We start from the raw sequence: 22,500 nt of genomic DNA, 5'->3' as shown, positions 1-22,500 counted from the left end.
AGCAGAAGCCAGTGATAGTGACTGAGTCAGTGAACAACCCAATACCTGGAGTTTACCTGGAGAGAGTTCCGGGGGTCAACACCCCCTCGGCCCGGTCTGTGACCAGTGACAACTAAATCTTAAAAGTGAAATGGACGAGGGGAAGACCAAAATTTCAGGAAATTTGAAAGTGCCAAAACCTGTTAGATTCCTAGAGGCACCTGCTGCCACATAGGTATAAATAGTCAGTTTACAAGAGCAAGTAAATCCAAAGTATATATATATATATATATATATATATATATATATATATATATATATATATATATATATATATATAAAAATATATATATATATATATATATATATATATATATATATATATATATATATATATATATATATATATATATAGTAGTAGGTAGACAGCAACCACGCAGGGAGGTACTACCTTCCTGCCAAGTGAGTGTAAAGCGAAAGCCCGTAATTGTTTTACATGATGGTAGGATTGCTGGTGTCTTTTGTCTGTCTCATAAATATGCAAGATTACAGGTACGTCTTGCTACTTCTACTTACACTTAGGTCACACTACACATGCATGTACAAGCATATATATACACACCCCTCTGGGTTTTCTTCTATTTTTCTTTTCTAGTTCTTGCTCTTGTTTGTTTCCTCTTATCTCCATGGGGAAGTGGAACAGAATTCTTCCTCCGTAAGCCATGCGTGTCGTAAGAGGCGACTAAAATGCCGGGAGCAAGGAGCTAGTAACCCCTTCTCCTGTATATATTACTAAATATAAAAGGAGAAACTTTCGTTTTTCGTTTTGGGCTACCCTGCCTCGGTGGGATACGGCCGGTGTGTTGAAAGAAGAAAGATATATATATATATATATATATATATATATATATATATATATATATATATATATATATATATATATATATATATATATATATATATATATATATATATATACAGGAAAGAGTAAGGTTATGAGGATAACAAAAAGATTAGGTGATGAAAGATTGAATATCAGATTGGAGGGAGAGAGTATGGAGGAGGTGAACGTATTCAGATATTTGGGAGTGGACGTGTCAGCGGATGGGTCTATGAAAGATGAGGTGAATCATAGAATTGATGAGGGAAAAAGAGTGAGTGGTGCACTTAGGAGTCTGTGGAGACAAAGAACTTTGTCCTTGGACGCAAAGAGGGGAATGTATGAGAGTATAGTTTTACCAACGCTCTTATATGGGTGTGAAGCGTGGGTGATGAATGTTGCAGCGAGGAGAAGGCTGGAGGCAGTGGAGATGTCATGTCTGAGGGCAATGTGTGGTGTGAATATAATGCAGAGAATTCGTAGTTTGGAAGTTAGGAGGAGGTGCGGGATTACCAAAACTGTTGTCCAGAGGGCTGAGGAAGGGTTGTTGAGGTGGTTCGGACATGTAGAGAGAATGGAGCGAAACAGAATGACTTCAAGAGTGTATCAGTCTGTAGTGGAAGGAAGGCGGGGTAGGGGTCGGCCTAGGAAGGGTTGGAGGGAGGGGGTAAAGGAGGTTTTGTGTGCGAGGGGCTTGGACTTCCAGCAGGCATGCTTGAGCGTGTTTGATAGGAGTGAATGGAGACAAATGGTTTTTAATACTTGACGTGCTGTTGGAGTGTGAGCAAAGTAACATTTATGAAGGGATTCAGGGAAACCGGCAGGCCGGACTTGAGTCCTGGATATGGGAAGTACAGTGCCTGCACTCTGAAGGAGGGGTGTTAATGTTGCAGTTTAAAAACTGTAGTGTAAAGCACCCTTCTGGCAAGACAGTGATGGAGTGAATGATGGTGAAAGTTTTTCTTTTTCGGGCCACCCTGCCTTGGTGGGAATCGGCCGGTGTGATAATAATAAAAAAAAAAATAATAATGTATGTATATATATATATGTATGTATATATATGTATATATATATATATGTATGTATATATATATATATAGGGAAGTACCACCTCTATAGCTGGACTGGGGACCCTCATCCTCAGAGAAGACAATAAACGTACCTCAGGGAAAACTCAAGGTTCTCCCCGGAGCTGTTTGAATATTTGCTTCTCCTACCACCCCCTATATATTTTTTATTCTATGTGAACATTTATTAATAAACAAAATACATTTACAGGAAAAAACATAAACATGAATACAATGGCACACTGTATCAAAGATCATGAATTTCCTCCAGCTCCTCCGAGGCTGGACGTGAGCCAAGTATGCAGCAAGCATTTCCCCTCTGGATGGCGACGCTGAAACGCTGGAACATGAAAGTGGCTGCCCTTGGGTCCCTGGTGGTGTCGATGAGTCTGGAACCCAATTCTTTAAGGAAACGTGAGGCATTTTTTCCCCATGATCCCAAGGTCTCTGATCCCACTGGGACAAATTGATACTGTTGGCTAATGTCCCTGTACTTGCTGATCTTGTACTCCTCCCTGTGGTCAGCAGCTCCTCCCTGTCGCCCCACACTGTGATGGATATATATATATATACATATGTAATATATATATATATAATATATATATATAATATATATATATATAATATATATATATAAATATATGAATGTGTATATATATATATATATATATATATATATATATATATATATATATATATATATATATATATATATATATATATATATATATATATAAATATATGAATGTGTATATATATATATATATATATATATATATATATATATATATATATATATATATATATATATATATATATATATATATAAAATATATATATATATATATATATATATATATATATATATATATATATATATATATATATAAATATATGTATGTATATATATATATATATATATATATATATATATATTTATTTTATTATTTTATTATTATCACACTGGCCGATTCCCACCAAGGCAGGGTGGCCCGAAAAAGAAAAACTTTCACCATCATTCACTCCATCACTGTCTTGCCAGAAGGGTGCTTTACACTACAGTTTTTAAACTGCAACATTAACACCCCTCCTTCAGAGTGCAGGCACTGTACTTCCCATCTCCAGGACTCAAGTCCGGCCTGCCGGTTTCCCTGAATCCCTTCATAAATGTTACTTTGCTCACACTCCAACAGCACGTCAAGTATTAAAAACCATTTGTCTCCATTCACTCCTATCAAACACGCTCACGCATGCCTGCTGGAAGTCCAAGCCCCTCGCACACAAAACCTCCTTTACCCCCTCCCTCCAACCCTTCCTAGGCCGACCCCTACCCCGCCTTCCTTCCACTACAGACTGATACACTCTTGAAGTCATTCTGTTTCGCTCCATTCTCTCTACATGTCCGAACCACCTCAACAACCCTTCCTCAGCCCTCTGGACAACAGTTTTGGTAATCCCGCACCTCCTCCTAACTTCCAAACTACGAATTCTCTGCATTATATTCACACCACACATTGCCCTCAGACATGACATCTCCACTGCCTCCAGCCTTCTCCTCGCTGCAACATTCATCACCCACGCTTCACACCCATATAAGAGCGTTGGTAAAACTATACTCTCATACATTCCCCTCTTTGCCTCCAAGGACAAAGTTCTTTGTCTCCACAGACTCCTAAGTGCACCACTCACTCTTTTTCCCTCATCAATTCTATGATTCACCTCATCTTTCATAGACCCATCCGCTGACACGTCCACTCCCAAATATCTGAATACGTTCACCTCCTCCATACTCTCTCCCTCCAATCTGATATTCAATCTTTCATCACCTAATCTTTTTGTTATCCTCATAACCTTACTCTTTCCTGTATTCACCTTTAATTTTCTTCTTTTGCACACCCTACCAAATTCATCCACCAATCTCTGCAACTTCTCTTCAGAATCTCCCAAGAGCACAGTGTCATCAGCAAAGAGCAGCTGTGACAACTCCCACTTTGTGTGTGATTCTTTATCTTTTAACTCCACGCCTCTTGCCAAGACCCTCGCATTTACTTCTCTTACAACCCCATCTATAAATATATTAAACAACCATGGTGACATCACACATCCTTGTCTAAGGCCTACTTTTACTGGGAAAAAATTTCCCTCTTTCCTACATACTCTAACTTGAGCCTCACTATCCTCGTAAAAACTCTTCACTGCTTTCAGTAACCTACCTCCTACACCATACACTTGCAACATCTGCCACATTGCCCCCCTATCCACCCTGTCATACGCCTTTTCCAAATCCATAAATGCCACAAAGACCTCTTTAGCCTTATCTAAATACTGTTCACTTATATGTTTCACTGTAAACACCTGGTCCACACACCCCCTACCTTTCCTAAAGCCTCCTTGTTCATCTGCTATCCTATTCTCCGTCTTACTCTTAATTCTTTCAATTATAACTCTACCATACACCTTACCAGGTACACTCAACAGACTTATCCCCCTATAATTTTTGCACTCTCTTTTATCCCCTTTGCCTTTATACAAAGGAACTATGCATGCTCTCTGCCAATCCCTAGGTACCTTACCCTCTTCCATACATTTATTAAATAATTGCACCAACCACTCCAAGACTATATCCCCACCTGCTTTTAACATTTCTATCTTTATCCCATCAATCCCGGCTGCCTTACCCCCTTTCATTTTACCTACTGCCTCACGAACTTCCCCCACACTCACAACTGGCTCTTCCTCACTCCTACAAGATGTTATTCCTCCTTGCCCTATACACGAAATCACAGCTTCCCTATCTTCATCAACATTTAACAATTCCTCAAAATATTCCCTCCATCTTCCCAATACCTCTAACTCTCCATTTAATAACTCTCCTCTCCTATTTTTAACTGACAAATCCATTTGTTCTCTAGGCTTTCTTAACTTGTTAATCTCACTCCAAAACTTTTTCTTATTTTCAACAAAATTTGTTGATAACATCTCACCCACTCTCTCATTTGCTCTCTTTTTACATTGCTTCACCACTCTCTTAACTTCTCTCTTTTTCTCCATATACTCTTCCCTCCTTGCATCACTTCTACTTTGTAAAAACTTCTCATATGCTAACTTTTTCTCCCTTACTACTCTCTTTACATCATCATTCCACCAATCGCTCCTCTTCCCTCCTGCACCCACTTTCCTGTAACCACAAACTTCTGCTGAACACTCTAACACTACATTTTTAAACCTAGCCCATACCTCTTCGACCCCATTGCCTATGCTCTCATTAGCCCATCTATCCTCCAATAGCTGTTTATATCTTACCCTAACTGCCTCCTCTTTTAGTTTATAAACCTTCACCTCTCTCTTCCCTGATGCTTCTATTCTCCTTGTATCCCATCTACCTTTTACTCTCAGTGTAGCTACAACTAGAAAGTGATCTGATATATCTGTGGCCCCTCTATAAACATGTACATCCTGAAGTCTACTCAACAGTCTTTTATCTACCAATACATAATCCAACAAACTACTGTCATTTCACCCTACATCATATCGTGTATACTTATTTATCCTCTTTTTCTTAAAATATGTATTACCTATAACTAAACCCCTTTCTATACAAAGTTCAATCAAAGGGCTCCCATTATCATTTACACCTGGCACCCCAAACTTACCTACCACACCCTCTCTAAAAGTTTCTCCTACTTTAGCATTCAGGTCCCCTACCACAATTACTCTCTCATTTGGTTCAAAGGCTCCTATACATTCACTTAACATCTCCCAAAATCTCTCTCTCTCCTCTGCATTCCTCTCTTCTCCAGGTGCATACACGCTTATTATGACCCACTTCTCGCATCCAACCTTTACTTTAATCCACATAATTCTTGAATTTACACATTCATATTCTCTTTTCTCCTTCCATAACTGATCATTTAACATTACTGCTACCCCTTCCTTTGCTCTAACTCTCTCAGATACTCCAGATTTAATCCCATTTATTTCCCCCCACTGAAACTCTCCTACCCCCTTCAGCTTTGTTTCGCTTAGGGCCAGGACATCCAACTTCTTTTCATTCATAACATCAGCAATCATCTGTTTCTTGTCATCCGCACTACATCCACGCACATTTAAGCAACCCAGTTTTATAAAGTTTTTCTTCTTCTCTTTTTTAGTAAATGTATACATATATATATATATATATATATATATTTATATATATATATGTCGTGCCGAATATGTAAAACTGGTCAATTAGCAAGAACTCATTTAAAATTAAGTCCTTTCAGAAATTTTCTCTTATACGTTTAAAGATATATTTTTTTCATTAATGTTAATGTAAAAATTTTTAATTTTGCACCAAAAGAATCTTAGAAAACTTACCTAACCTTATTATAACAAGAGCAATTTATTTTAGCCTAACCCAACTAAATATATTTTAGATTTGTTTACAATAATTTAATACTAAACAAATACAATCAAATATATTTTTTTCGTTAGGTTCAGAATGATTTTGGTGAAATTATTGCATACACAAATTTTCACTTGTCCTCTATGGCAATATGAACGTTGCTATTTAAGCCAAGATGGCAAGTTTTGCCTATTCGACACGACATATATATATACATATATGTATGTATATATATATATATATATATATATATATATATATATACATACATACTTACATACATAAGATTAGTACAACTTATCATAGGAGCAAAGTGAACGCAAAGGATCCAGGAGACGGAGAGTAAGACATTCTCTTAGCAGGGGGCAGCAGCGGGCACCCACAAGACCACCACTTCTCTCCCAGGTGCTCGTAATATTCACCTAGTTGGGGTTGCATGGGATTGCAATAGCACCAGTGTCTGCATGTTGGAAACTAAGGGTTACTCACTCCTGGAGCTATCAGAGTTAGAGTAAACAGCATTTGTTAGCATTTAATAGTATTTAGTACGGTGTACAGTGCTCGTCAAGGCATTATGCCGGGTGAGCGCCCGGGCATAATACTGTGATGAAAATCAAAGGCCTACCATAGAGGGGGCTCTTTTTTCGTCAGTACATTCTGCTGGGTACCAGCTGTTAGCATGATGTCTTGGCCTGTCACCACACTTCACAGTGATTTCTCATTGCCCATGTGGCTGCCGTGGTGAGAGGAAGTGTTGCATTTATGTCTCTCATTCGTCTCGTCTTTTGTCCTGTGTTTCCTTTGGTTTTGGGGCTATACATCTTTGATTATGGGTAAAAGGAAGTCTTTATCACCTAAAACTATAGCTCACATCATAGGGCTTCACAAAGCTTGACACAAGACGAAAGAAATAGTGGAGAATGTTAGTGTATGTGAGCGTTCAGTGAGGATCCGGGTGCAGTGTTTCAAGGCTGGTTACCGTCTGCCGAACCACGGACTGGCCCTTGAGGAAAACATCTGTTCATACCTTAACTGTGTTAAAGAAGCAGTTACTCTCTAACTGCTTCTTTAACACAGTTAAGGTATGAACAGATGTATTCTTCGAGGGGCCAGGCCGAGGTACGGGAGACGGTAACTCAACACTGCCACCAGCCTTGAAACGCTGCACCCAGTTCCCAGTACCCAGGTACCCAGGTATCCATATTTCACTGTCAAAGTAATCTTTTGCGTGGGTCTCTGTGAAGGTTGCAAACATTGTATTTGACTCCCCTAGAAGTTCACTAATTAAAGGTATTTTGTTGGTGGATTGCCTAAGGCCTAGTATATTAGCAAATATAAGTGAGGTTGTGTTGTATGTTTGTTGGGGGGATATCGTTGTTGGCATCAGTAGTTGAGAGTCCGGAGGGGGGCCACTGGATGTGCCGCCAGTCCAACAAGACTCCAAGGTAGTGGACTATTTTGGCTATCTCTTTTGAATTTCTTTCTTCGTTTCCTACCACTAAAAATCAATTGGAGTGGAGTTCTCATAACTACCATAACTACTATGATTTGTTATACGGGGTGTGTGTCTCCTGGTCCCTTTTAGGTGGTATGTGGGGCAGTTGGTATTGTAACATTATTTTTCGAAGACTGAAGAAGGACACATCTCAGGATGGAAGAATCTGCAAGAGCTAGAACGACACACTCCTTTAAACAGGAGGTCGCAGCATTTTTTGGGATACTCAAAGTTGCATGACCCATTTGTTTTCCCTGATGTTCCATGTTTACAGATGCCCCAAACATAGAATTTGCACCATTTTGTTTTTGACTGGATACAATTCATACTGGATGTATTCCTAATCTGTGCAGATCCTAAAACTGCATTACAGTCCTCCATAGCCAAACCAGAGACACCCCTATCTGTTGTTAGGAGGTCAACATTTTTCTCGGAAGAGGACTCCTCTACCACATCTGTACTAAGGGCTATGGCTGTGGTGGATGTAGAAGGGTCTTTAGCCGAATCTGGATCTTCACAATGGCTGAGGGCTGGGTCTGGGTCAGCCCTAGGGATGGGGACTGAGGCAGCTGATTTTTTTGTTTCCTGTGTTTTTTTTCCAGTGGGTGTCTGTTTTTGGGTCACCTGTTGTAGACTGGGCATTCTGTGTGTTAAACTTTACTCCACTCCTATCCTCCAATGCTCTTTATAATCCGGATAGACTATCCAGTAGTTCCTGATATCTGTCCATAGTTCCACATCTTTAATGCAGAGCCAGAAACACCTTTCTAGATGGATGTCGTTTTTGGATACAGTGTTTATTCTTGCACAGGTGTCATGATGATTGAAAAAGCAAAGGTTGCATATGATTCTGGATTTTTTTCCCAAGAGCCTTTTCACATGTCCCACAAGTACACTGTACTGCAATCCTCCCAGTATCCTGTTTGCAACTGGGTACCACAAGAACCTGATTTTCACTTTACCTTTCTGCTCTACACTCAGGTGTGGGGTGTTAGAGGGTCAATGCATGGGTATGTGCGATGTAATTATTATAGAGACGTACTACACATTAAAAACATTTATGGTGTATAACATCACACATCATACTTCCTACAATAGAACTTATTTCTGGTCATGATCACTGCTATTTATCTTATCCTGGGCAGTTGTACGTGGTGGTAGTGGGTTGTTTTGGGTAGCGACTGGGCTGTAGGTGATGAGTCGGTAGTAGAAGACGATCTCCAAAAGATGAAGACATAACTAAAGACGAAGGGATGAAAATTCACGTAAGGAGGAGATAGTACCAAGCTCACTAGGTTTTGAACCAGAAGGTAGGGCTTAGGGTTTTAGTTTAGTTTAATATCTCAATTATGCACCCCCATACTCATCCTGTGGGTGGTAGTCAAAAGATTTCAGAGGTACATAATGGGTCCAGGAACTGGGCTGCAAGGTTTTGATAGCTGAACAAGTTGCAGTAGTAATGAACTATTTACATGTTTATATCTGGTCACAATCGTAATGAGTTATTTTTGCAGACATGAGTTAGGTTTCGTACACACACACACACAAAAGTAGTAATGAGTTATTTACAGTGATCACAAAGTATTTTTTCAGAATGGTTGGTAATGTGATTTATTGCATAAAATACTTTGACATTTCTTGAACCTTTCTCAGTGAGTTGTCTCTGAATTCATTAATTTGATCGCATTCCAGTACACAATGACGCAGGGTGTGACACTTGTCCATCTGGCAAAGTTTACATTTAATTTGATCCACATGGTGGTGGTTATTTAACCTCCCAAATACGCCGGTAACCCAGCCACAGCCGGGCTATAGTGACATGCAAGAGTCTGTATATTTGGTTGGATGCACCACAGACATGTGGCTCCTCCTGCATTATTATTATTATTATCAAAAAGAAGCGCTAAGCCACAAGGGCAGGCTCCTCCTGCAAAATACAATGATGCTAGATGGACTGACTAGTGTCATTCTCCCTCAGCCTTAAGTCAATAAAGTTCATATGAAATTCTTTTCGTATAATTTTTTCTCAGACTAACTGACGACCCAAGATTGTAATCTGCTACCTCTTTGAAGGCACATAACTTAACTCATTCAACAGTTTTATCATGCATCTGAAGACCAATGTGAGATAGAATCCACAGAAAATGCACTCCGACCCTACTGCCCACAGTCCTATCATACCTGTGTGTGGGTTCTGACACAAGCATGCCACAATTAATACTGAAGGAGTTAAGAACATATATGGATGATAGAGAATCAGTTACAACGAAAGTGTCAACCTTAGATACATGGACGCATTTGAATGCAATAGGTATGTCAAACAGTTCAATTTGAAGGGTAGAGGCCCAGTTATTGATGCGTGCTCCAATTTCCTTAAAAGAACCATCACTCTGTATGGCAACAGCAGCACTACCAGACGCACCAGTGGATTGATGAACAGAACCATCAACATAAATACAGCATTAAGCTGTACTGATGACTTAGTCATCAATACAGCTTAGGGTATCCTACTTGGCTTTAAAACAAAGCTTAGGTTGTGATTTAAGACGTTTCTTGGGGGTAAAGGGAGTGTTTGGAATGGGGTAATATCTCATGGAGCGGGGAAGTGCCGCTGTTGACTTACTTGACACTGATCATATATCTGGTTCAAGCGGAGGTCAGTTCCAGTTTGAATGATCCATTTGGAGGAGCGTTCACCAGTGGATGAGTTATAACATCCATGAGGACAGTATTTGTTATGTCTCAAAATTTCTGCAAAAGGGATATTCTAGTGATTATTTCATTATTTAGTTGGTTCTCGTTATCTCGTTATCATTTAGTTGTTCTCGTGAAGCTGCAGGGAAGAACAGTGAAAGTGCAGGGAAGAACAGTGAAAGTGCAGGGAAGAACAGTGAAAGTGCAGGGAAGAACAGTGAAAGTGCAGGGAAGAACAGTGAAAGTGCAGGGAAGAACAGTGAAAGTGCAGGGAAGAACAGTGAAAGTGCAGGGAAGAACAGTGAAAGTGCAGGGAAGAACAGTGAAAGTGCAGGGAAGAACAGTGAAAGTGCAGGGAAGAACAGTGAAAGTGCAGGGAAGAACAGTGAAAGGAAAAGGAGGACGAAGGAAGTGGAGTTACTTCATCGCCAATATTATAATTACCTCTACTTGTCCGTAAATTACATTTTTTATCACTATTATACGAGTGATATTGCTTAACAATATAGCCTAAGTCCTGAATATTTATTATGTTAGAGTGAATAGGAAACGAAAAATAATTCAATAACATGTTGTGGCAGTATGACACATTGTGAAAGAAGACTGACAGTTTCTCTCAGGCACAGTCAGTGAACTGTGCTTGTGAGAAACATTTGCTTCGTTTACACAGAAGGATCTTCGTTTATTGACAGGTTGAAGCTTGGCACAACAGTGTATTGAATATAATAAGACTGGAAGCTTCTGTGGAAGTATTAATATCACTGTCAAGAAAAGCCAGACAGTGAGAGAAGCGCAGCTAAGCGAAGGAGAAGCGGAAAGACGATTAAGACTTCCGCTAAGACTACTCCAAAGCTCATAACACACTTAAAACGTTTTAATGAGAAGTAGTATGTGGAATATTTAAAAGAGAAGCAAAATGAGGCACAAGAATACTGACACAGCGACTGTAAGTGACAGCAACACTCACTAATTTCATATTACGATACTACAAGTGAAATAAGTCGTGTGGTGATGTTCTCTTCCTAGTCACAACAAGTGGTGCTGCTGTTCGAAATCGAGTTTTGAATCATAAAAGAACAATAGCACAATCTTCATTATGCTTTGTCAACGAAAGTTCCTCTTTCATTAGTAATTTTTAACTAGTATTGTCATCTCAGAGTCAGTGTTACTGTAGTTACTGCAAGGATTCTTGAACGCTGTTGTTCTCTTCAAGCGTCCTAAGAAGCTCCTTTACTCAAGTTTCTTGTACACTTGTGTGACTGGATGTTAAGGAACTGTAGATTACGAAAAGCTCAAGGTCATTTGTAGATAAGTACTCTAAGACCTATTGTCTTGCCTGGAGTTTGTGTTGGCTGTACTGTGGACTTACGTTCCTCAGAAACTCTTAAGGTTCTGAGAATGTTTGAGTTCCCGGCTTTGCTAAGGTCGCATCATCAGCTTATGCTCATATATTCCTGATTTACTCACTATTTCAGTAAATATTTACAAGTGTAATTTCCTGTTCTCCAGGAAACCACGTATTTAATATAACTTTCATAATACTGCTATATCTAACTTTTGATTTCTATCAGTTAATTATTGTTATAATCATGGGGAATGTGGAAGGTATTCATGCTTAATTCAGGGAACTGGAGGACAGATCCAATTCCCTGGATCAAGAGCCCCTCACCAGCGTCAAGGAACCTCCCTTGTGGGTGTTCATCAGTTAAATTTTGTTTGGAAGCGATAAATGAGAGACTTGTGCAACATTTGGGTATCTTAATTCTGGAAAGGTTTCACCAACCAGTGGCTTGCTCAGTCCAATGCAGAGAAAGGTTGAAGACGAAGAGTTGAGGTAATCAATCCTCGGCCTGGAGTCTATGTGGTCAATCCATCAATCTTCATGGACTACGTTTTTAGACATAAGATACTGTCTTCAAGAACACACTGGACAGGCACCTAAAGCCAGTACCTGATCAACCTGGCTGGGGTTCGTAGGTCAGTTTGCATGCGGCCAACAGTAACAGCCTGGTTGATCAGACCCTGATCCACCACGAAACCCCCGAAACCCTCTCCAGGTAAACCCAAACATTGCTCAAATGTCTCATTTATCAGCTTTTCAGTTTCCATTTATTATTAAGAATTGTTTGGAGTAACTTCTGGCAGTATTGTCGTCTTAAATGATTCTTGTTTAGTTTCTTTTCTTGCTTGCCAATGATTAACGTCAATTTATTTACCTCTATAGTTTGCTTGATTCATAAATTTATTCTCTTTTATATATCTAATTTTTTCTCTAATTATTTAAAAAAAATTCTTAGCAAACTCTATTACAGAAGATTACGTTTATGTTTTAATTATTTACAAGTATTAACAACCACTTTATTTCCATCTTTTTGTAATTTACTGTACACAAATAACCCGCACATAGAAGAGAGAAGCTTACGACGACGTTTCGGTCCGACTTGGACCATTTACAAAGTCACACTAACCAGAAGTGGAGCAGAACGGCAAAACGTCGTCGTAAGCTCCTCTCTTCTATGTTCGGGTTATTTGTGTATCGTTCCAGTCACGATATTGTGCCTTTTTTTATTATGTAATTTACTGTACCGTGTGTACAGTGTTCAATGTACAATAATGGTAGACATTTCCTTAAGAATAAGACATTTTCTTAAGAATAAAACTGTTTCTCGTGTTCTTGCAATATTTTCTTATGTACTGCGTTGTGCTAAAAAATCTTGCCTATCCTTAAATAATTTTCCCCATTATTAATGTGCCGAGTAATAAATTTTCTTTCAGGGAGATTAGGGGATTTGATCTTTTCCCTAAATCAGAATTTAGAATTTTGCTTTTAAAATGTCTGCAACCAGAATTGTGTCATATATTATTTTTTTTTTTTACTCACAGCTGCTAAGGTCCGCAGTACTGTAATTTTTTATAAGCAATTTAATTACGGAATACACGCTAGTATATATTTTTTTCCTTCTGTTTAATATCTATTAAGCATTGAAGAGTGGTCAGTCCCTCAGCCTGGAGAAGAGGGACTGACCACCTCGAAACGTCTTCAAGGGTAATGGACTGATTACATGGTCTTCTCATCTCTACTGCTTCTGCCAGCTTTTCCGTACTCGAATGAAGAAGCCAACTGTGTAGGCGAAACGTTTCGGAATAAAGTTGCTTAACTGTTGCACATGTTTCTTATCAAACTGTCGGTATTGTATACCATTTTAATTTTCACATCTTTAGTGAAATACAGAGAGAGAAGGTGAACCAGTGAAATAATGATGATTTAATCAGTCAATCAACCTTGGAGAAAAAGTATTTGAGATATTCGAGATATATATATATATATATATATATATATATATATATATATATATATATATATATATATATATATATATATATATATATATATATATATATATATATATATATATATATATATATATATATATATATATATATATATATATATATATATATATATATATATATATATATATATGCAATAAGATCACAGTAAACAGATGATTTCAGAATATGCAAAACAACCACTCTGAAAGAATAGAGAAATTCCAAGCGCTTTCGTGACTACTCACATTATCAAGGAACTATGATAATGTGAGTAGTCACGAAAGCGCTTGGAATGTCTCTATTCTTTCAGAGTGGTTGTTTTGCATATATATATATATATATATATATATATATATATATATATATATATATATATATATATATATATATATATATATATATATATATATATATATATATATATATAAATGAAATCCTTTTTATTATGACAACTCTGGTGATCCTTTTCTCTCTAAGTTGCTTTGTGTGTGTCACAGTTGTCTAGCAGTTTTGTGTGTTAGTGATTCTTTGAGCTCCACTTAAAATCAAGGTCTGTATTGTCTTGATTTCCTATTTTTTTTGCTCTTGCTGTGTGTTGACATTCATTATTTCAATGGGCGTGTTTCCTTACACCGGTTGTCTATGCTCACCCATCTCTATAAAATAGATACCTGGGTGTTAGTCGACTGGTGTGGGTCGCATCCTGGGACGAAACTGACCTAATTTGCCCGTAATGCTCTGCATAACAAGCGGCTTTCTATATAGTAGTATGTCATTGATGTCAGCTAGGCCTGTATACCTTGTACATGTACTTGTAGTAAATAAAGATATTATTATTATTATTATTATTATTATTATTATTATTATTACTATTATTACTATTATTATTTTCGATCGGCATCAAACTTTAAGCGCTGATGTGTCATGCTTAAAGGAAAGTGTATTTACTTTCTGGGCGATGTTGGTGTCAATTCTCCATTTTTTAAATCAAGGTTACATTTTTTACAAGCTATTATATAAGAATGGTCACAATGAGAGACATCAAATTTACAATGGTGACGCATCTCACCCAGAGCCGAGTGCTTACGTTACTCTGTGTGGTGGGAAAGATGCCCTGATGAGAACGACTAAAAAACAATATTTCTTACAAAGGTATGAGCTAGGGAGGATATGAGGAGTAAATGCACTGAGAAGGAGAGAAAGGCTAAAATGTAATTAGAGAAGGAAAGAGGGAAGCAGGAGGGGAAAAAATGAGGTTTGAAAGGAAAGAGGAACGCGAAGAGGATACGATGAAGGCTTTGAGTATGTTGATGGATTGTAATGCTGAACAACGATGTGTTGTGGTGAGAAGGGTTATAAAAAGGTTAATGGTGGTGGAAGCTAAATTGAAGAGTGGAGAACACAGGTGGGAAGAGGAGGCATCAGAGGATAACTGGTGAGAGGAAGATAAGTGGAAAGAGAAGGGTAAAAAGGGAGAAGTGGGGAGAGAATGATAAGAGGGAAACGATATGTGTGGAGGGTGGGCTGAATGGGAGAGGACGATAAATTGTGATAGGAGGATAGATAGAAGGACAATAAGTAAAGACTGGAGGGTAACGGGAAAGTAAGGATAAGAAGAGGGGTGAAGGCAAGTGGGGAGAGGAAGGATGAGTGAGGAGAGGAAGGATGAGTAGGGAGAAGAAAGATGAGTGGGGAGAGGAAGGATGAGTAGGGAAAAGAAGGATGAGTGGGGAGAAGAAGGATGAGTAGGAAGAAGAAGGATGAGTTGGGAGAGGAAGGATGAGTAGAGAGAAGAAAGATGAGTGGGGAGAGGAAGGATGAGTAGGGAGAAGAAGGATGAATTGGGAGAGGAAGGATGAGTAGGGAGAAGAAGGATGAGTTGGGAGAGGAAGGATGAGTAGGGAGAAGAAGGATGAGTGGGGAGAGGAAGGATGAGTAGGGAGAGAAAGAATGAGCGAGGAGAGGAAGGATGAGTGGGGAGAAGAAGGATGAGTGGGGAGAGGAAGGATGAGTGGGGAGAGTGATGCTGGAAACTTTGTTTTCGTGATGGTGTGAAAAGTCTTGGCTGACGAGAGTCTGACGAAATGAAGTTGAGAAGTGAATGAGGGAGGATAGAGGAAGAGGATTTTATGGAGATTAGTTGAAGGACTGAAAAGAAGGGAGAGAGAGAGAGAGAGAGAGAGAGAGAGAGAGAGAGAGAGAGAGAGAGAGAGAGAGAGAGCATTTTTGGATGACAGGACTCCAGAAAATTTTGCAAGAATTGCTGGCTACACCTCATGGATGAGAAGAGACAGGCAAGGGCAAGGAGGAGGTGTTGCTGTGTGCTTCTCTAAAAGTGTTCATACCCAGCACATTGATGTTGCCACCCCTACACATCTTGAAATGATGTTCTTCAAGCTCTTTATAAACACTAGTACCTCTGTACTAGCATGTGCAATGTACAGACCTCAGTGGCAACATGCAGACCCCATCAACTTCCTAATGGAACATATTGACTCCCTTCTGCTACAACACAACTGTCAACATATTATAATTGTTGGTGACCTCAACCAGCACCTTATACAGAGGGACTTTGATGACCTTCTTGCAGTGTTTGACATGAGAAACTTTGTTGATTTCCCTACTCATATCTCTGGCTCCTCCCTTGACCCAGTAGTGAGTGATCTGGCAGAAGGCATAGTCACTTGTCAACCCCTCGGCTACGTTGGATCGTCTGACCACAAGGCTGTTTTTACGACACTTAAGATCCCAACAGAACGAGGTGAAGAGTCCACACGCACAACCTGGCTATGGGAAAGAGGTAATTGGCCAGCCCTTTGCTCTGAGCTCGCCACCACCGATTGGAATGCTCTTCTCCAAGGGGATGTTGACAACCAAGTGAAAGCCTTTACTGGACACATCCTTAATCTACAACAAGAACACATTCCTCACCGGCAATATGTGACAAAGCCTACAGATCAGCCTTGGTTTGGCTTTCGTTGTAGAGAGGCTGCTACTGCTAATTACAAAGCATGGCGAAGGTTTAAGAGACATCCTACCACCTATAACAGGAACTTGCACACGCAAGCCTGTAGGCATATGGGAGATGTTCAAAAGTGGGCCATTGCTAAATGGGAGGTGGACACTAAAAGAAAGCTAGCATCAGGTAGGGTAGGCTCCAAAACCTGGTGGTCCCTGGTCAAGGACAGGCAAGGTTATCTGCCTGATTAACTTATTCCACCTCTAAATCGACAGGATGGGACCACCTCTACTAGTAGTCAAGAGAAGGCGGACCTCTTTGCTGAACACTTTGCTACCAAAATGCAAGTTCCTGATCCAGCAAGGGACCCTCCTTGGCTAACTGCAAGAACTGTGTCAAAACTGTCAGTGGTGACAATAAGGCAGGAGGAGGTGCATTTCCTTCTTAAATCGCTTGACCAAGAAAAGGCTGTGGGCCCAGACAAGTTGAGCCCAAGATTGTTGAGAAGATGTGCAGACCAGCTAGCAGCACCTCTAACTCGCATCTTTCAGCACTGCCTAGTACAGTGTAAATGGCCCTCTCTATGGAAAGAGGCAAATGTAGTCCCTGTTCACAAAAATAAGAGCAGAGCAGAAATCAGCAACTACAGACCAGTGTCACTCCTGTCAATCACTGGTAAGATCCTTGAGACAATAATCTCAAGACAAATGACAGAGTTTTTTGACTACCACTCACTACTTTGTGATCGTCAATATGGCTTCAGGAAAGGTTACTCTGCTGCTGATCTGTTGTTAAACCTCTCCACTAAGTGGCACCAGTCACTGGATGAATCCAAAGTCAGCTGTGTGGTTGCTCTCTCCTCTGCTGGTCCTTGTTCGACCAATATCACTCTCTCTCTCTCTCTCTCCCTCTCTCTCTCTCTCTCTCGTGTTGTTTGTTCGTTATTTACACTCTGTTTTTGTACAGTATAATATCGGTAGTGAGTCGAAACATACCTCTCGTATCTCTGTGTAACTCTGTTCACAGAGCATAGTTCAGTCTTAGTGATTTTTGACGTTTTACAAAGGCTGTGTCGTACTGACACTAAGTTAACCCCCCCCGAAAGTGGACGTGTGGGGCTCCGGTCATGCAGTTCAATGTAGATAAATGCAAGGTTCTGAAGCTCGGGAGTGTCGATAACCCTAGCACTTATAAGTGCTAGGTAATTGTCTGGTATTTGCTCACTGTCGTAGTCGGGGATTTGGTTATGCTGAACCTAGATTCAGTATTAAGGGAGTTTTATGCCTTTTATGGAGGATCTGCTGAAGTTTCCCAGTTAGGGTCGTTATTTTGTGTCCTTGTTCCTGACGCTGTGTTGCTGCTTGTTACATTGCTGTTCGGCGAATCGTTCGTCTTATTGCTCAAGCAAATTATCATGATTGCCTGATTGGTCAAGAAGTTAGATTATTCAAGGACGTTTAGTCAGTCACTGTTTAAGTCGAGTCGAGTCTTACTGAGACATAAAGAACAACTTTGAGCACACACACACATTCTCACACACTTGCTTGTATATACTAGTATTGTTATAATTACTGACAACGTACCAGACGGTACTTTAAGAGTCAAAAGATATAAATTGTGCCTTCAGAACTATACTACTACGAGAGAAGTGTAGCAGTTTTTATCCTAACTTACATCAAGTTGATTTACTTTGATTTTGTCCACCTAGACAACTTTGTGAATAAACATCTCAATTTTTATTTCTTTAGTCAGTAGCCTATTAGTTGCAGTCCTAAACCACTATTAAAACTTATTGTAATTCTAACGGATAACTAGACCAGTATACTAACTACTTTTTACAATAACCCAGAAACAGGGTGAATGCTATAATTTATATATGTCTATAATTTATATATACCGCGTTTTTTGTAACAATAATCTTTAAGTCTAAATGTTTCAGGTAAGAGTAATAAAACTCTCTCTCCCATCCTTCCCTCCCTCATGCCGCTGTTGGTGGGAAACAGGGTACAAAATATACCATACTATATCGAAAAATAGGACGCAATTTACAAGATAGATTGAAATGGATGTAAGGCTTGGACTACAAACCACTAGTTGTTACAACCGTTTCTTCTCTCACTACTCGTGTTGCTCCACTGTTACCCACAGAACTGTAACAATGCTTTTACACTAGTTCAACTCCTGGATACTATGGTGTAGGTTGATCAACACTGTGATCACTACCACGGCCACCGCTGTCTCCGCTTCTATCAGTATTATTACTTCTGGTAGCTAACTGTTGACTGCTCTGATCTACTTGCTGAACACTTCAGGAATCCGTTGATTTTAGTTTTCCCAGTATAGTCTCTTGTTTACTCCTATGTTTACGAAGTTCTTGTATAGCTGATTCTTCTATGGCTGTATTGTCTTCCATATTAACTTTCAGTTGGTACTTAGCTCTATTCTACCAGTATTTTGTTTTGCTAAAAAAGCTTTACACACATTTGTGTTGCACCTCTTTCCTCGAAGTTTTATCCCATTGTAGACTAATTTCGTTCCATCGTTGATTAATTTTGCACTTCACATAGTTCTTCGTATTTGACTGAGTCAAAACTATGAAGTGATTTAAGGTCCGAATGAGAACTTCTCGTCATCTGCGTTACCTAAGAAAATGAAAACGTTAAGTGCTTTGAGCCTTCTTATGTTTGTTCTAAATGAAGGTAAGAGCTTAGTCGCCCTTTTCCTCACCCATTCCAGTTTTCTTTCATCTTTTATGTAATGCGGAGATCAACACAGACTGACATATTCAAGATGTGATCTAAAATTATACAGAATCAATGTGGTTTCTCGTGTTTTATATTCGAAATTTCTAACTTTAACACCAAGCATTATGTAACCTTTACTGCTCGAAAATGCTCATTGTTTCATATATTTAAGATTGCTGCTTATACTGCTCCAAGATGCTTTTCTTCTCGTATTACAGATAATTTGCTGTCAAACATTCTGTAGATGTGTTTGAGGTAATTATATCCAAAATACATTATTTTGCACTTCTTTTGACTTGAAAAATCACCTTCACCGTCTCTGACCACATCGCTAGTCTCTGCAGATCACTCTGTATTCTCAAACATTCTACTTTGGGTGCTTCGGTTTTCCCAAATTTTGTATCGTCTACATTTTTTGTATTTAATATCTTACCCTTTTCTCAAGATCTTTTATCTACACTGGTAAATGGACTAAACCTAGATTCAGTATGTGAGGAACTCGATTCTTCACGTCTAACCGTAAGTTCTATGAATGAGAAGTTTGAAAAAATCTATGAAATTGCATCAGACTTACAGTATCCGCCAATGTTTATTAATATGGCTTTTCATAATGCTCAAATAAACATTCCTTCATCCCCCAACAACTAAACATTTTTCATCAGTGGACTGCTAATGGATGTTTGCGATCTTCACAGAGACTCGCGCAAAATACCAGGGTACAATTTATTTAGATGCGACAGAAAGAATAGACAACAAGGGGGTATTGGCCTGTATGTCAAAGAGTCTCTCATTTTCAAAGTTTCTAAACACTGCAAATGATGTAGTTGAAGTTTTAGTAGTAAAGACTGAGAACCAAAATCTAGTCATCGTGGATGCATATAAGCCAGATGCAGCTTCCCAACAGTTCAAGGAACCCTAGCTCCAAATATCTTGCCGCTTGGTCATTTCACTTTAAGACGTACAAAATGGAAGATTGTGGCAAATAATGTTATAGCAGAGACAGTGCCTGGAGACAGTTCAGATGAAGTCACACTCACATGAGCTGCTGAATCTGCAACAAATTCACCCTAAGCCAACAGATAGTGGAGCCAACAAGACTGGAAAACACACTTGACCTTATTTTCACGAATAATGATAACTTGGTAAGAAATATATCAGTACAAATAACAGCAAATTCAGATTACAATATAATATAAATGCAGATTTAGATGCACAAGGGTCTCGACCAGAAAAAGGCATACAGTTACGAGGGTGCCTTCACAAAATTGAACTTCATCGACAAGAACATCAACTGGGATCAAATAAAACATGTCCTAAATTAAACATACTGCAAAGATTAGTGTCATGTAAGGATCAACTCTATGGCAGCTGCAGTGTGCTCAAGGCATATTTCTCCTAAGAAAATAGAAGAGAAGAAGTACACCGGAGAGAGATTATCTGAGGCACGGGGGTAGACTATCTGAGATGGGAAGTAGGAAATATTGAACTTAAGTTCAATAATTTATGCAGGATCCGGGAGAGACAGGAGTAAAAGCAATCACTGAAATTGAAAAAAAACCAAACTATATATTTTCACATGCTAATAACAAGGCAAAAACCACATCAAGTATCGAGCCCTTACTTAAGCAAGATGAGACGTACACAGATTAAAACAAAGGAATGAGTGAAATTCTCACGTCTCAGTATGATTCTGTGTTTAGCAAGCCATTATCAGACTAAAGATCGAAAATACAAATAAATTCTTCAAAAATCGAGCCTCAAAACCCTGTCAATGTATGGCAAATTTCTAACATAATCCTAACTCCACTGGACTCTGGAAAAGCCATTGGCAACATGCCCATGTATTTAGCCCCAGGCCCAGACTCGTGGAACTCCGTGTTCATCAAGACCAGCGATAAACCCCTTTCGCATGCCTTAAGTATGCTCTGGAGAGGGTACATTGACACTGGTGTCATCCCACCGCCACTAAAAACAACAGATATATCCCCACTCCATGAAGGTGGCCCCAGAGCAATAGCAAAGAGTTATGGACAGTTCTAACGTACCACTTGCAGGCAAGTGGTTGGGCCACTTGCCTTTCTTACCCTCCTCTCCTTCACCCTCCCATCCTTTCCCAGTATTTCCATCCTTCTTCCTCCCCATCTTACCGCAGCTCTGGTCGTATTTGAGATGAGTGTACTTTGAGATATTACCTCACTTTGTGAGGCATTACCTCACTGCGTGAGGTGTTCCCTCACTTTGTGAAGCATTACCTCACTGTTTGAGGTGTTACCTCACTTTGTGAGGTGATACATCACTTTGTGAGGTGATGTATCACTTTGTGAGGTGATACTTCACTTTGTGAGGTGTTGCCTCACTTTGTGAGGTGATACCTCACTTTATGAGGTGATACCTCACTTTGTGAGGTGTTGCCTCACTGGAGCCGTGGGAAGATAGCTGGGTCAGGGTGGTACTGACTGAGACAAATCACAGAACTGTCTGGTAAATCTTATTGTAATCTTCATAGCTTAGTGGTACAGTGTGTGTGTGTGTGTGTGTGTGTGTGTGTGTACTCACCTAATTGTGGTTGCAGGGGTCGATTCATAGCTCCTGGCTCCGCCAGAGGCCAGGAGTGTGCTTGTGTGTATATAGTATTTACTCACATTATTTTCATGCGAGAGTGCGAGGAATCGAACAAAAGGCAGACTGACCACAAATATAACTACATCTGAAAATCAATCAGACTTCAGCTTCGTTGATAGGCAGCGTTCTGACCAGGGACCAGCCGTACCGTCAGTATCAACATAAGAATTAAAACCATTTTCCCCCAGGGTAACGGGTCTGTAGCCAACACCATAACCTAATTTTTGGTCAATATCCAGCTGTCACTCAGGTTTCCAAACATTGTGAACATTCCTCACACTTCAATCTGCACAAATTGTAATTTCAGGCTAGTGTATCAATGTATCAACTGGACTGTTAC

General features: G+C 39.4%; 1 protein-coding gene across 1 annotated transcript in view; it reads right to left on the bottom strand.

The window, feature by feature from the left end:
- Nucleotides 1-22,500, bottom strand: part of LOC128687309 (uncharacterized) — a 148,752-nt gene that overhangs the window by 66,951 nt on the left and 59,301 nt on the right. The window contains exons 10-11 of the mRNA XM_070098293.1: nucleotides 17,790-18,049; nucleotides 8,138-8,355 (exon numbers count right to left, since the gene is read on the bottom strand). Of these exons, the coding sequence (XP_069954394.1) occupies nucleotides 8,138-8,355; nucleotides 17,790-18,049 (478 nt within the window). The remainder of the gene's footprint in view (nucleotides 1-8,137; nucleotides 8,356-17,789; nucleotides 18,050-22,500) is intronic.

The sequence above is a fragment of the Cherax quadricarinatus genome, chromosome 62, assembly GCF_038502225.1.
Source record: "Cherax quadricarinatus isolate ZL_2023a chromosome 62, ASM3850222v1, whole genome shotgun sequence".
Classification (NCBI taxonomy): domain Eukaryota; kingdom Metazoa; phylum Arthropoda; class Malacostraca; order Decapoda; family Parastacidae; genus Cherax; species Cherax quadricarinatus.
This window is presented reverse-complemented; position numbering and strand designations above follow the sequence as displayed.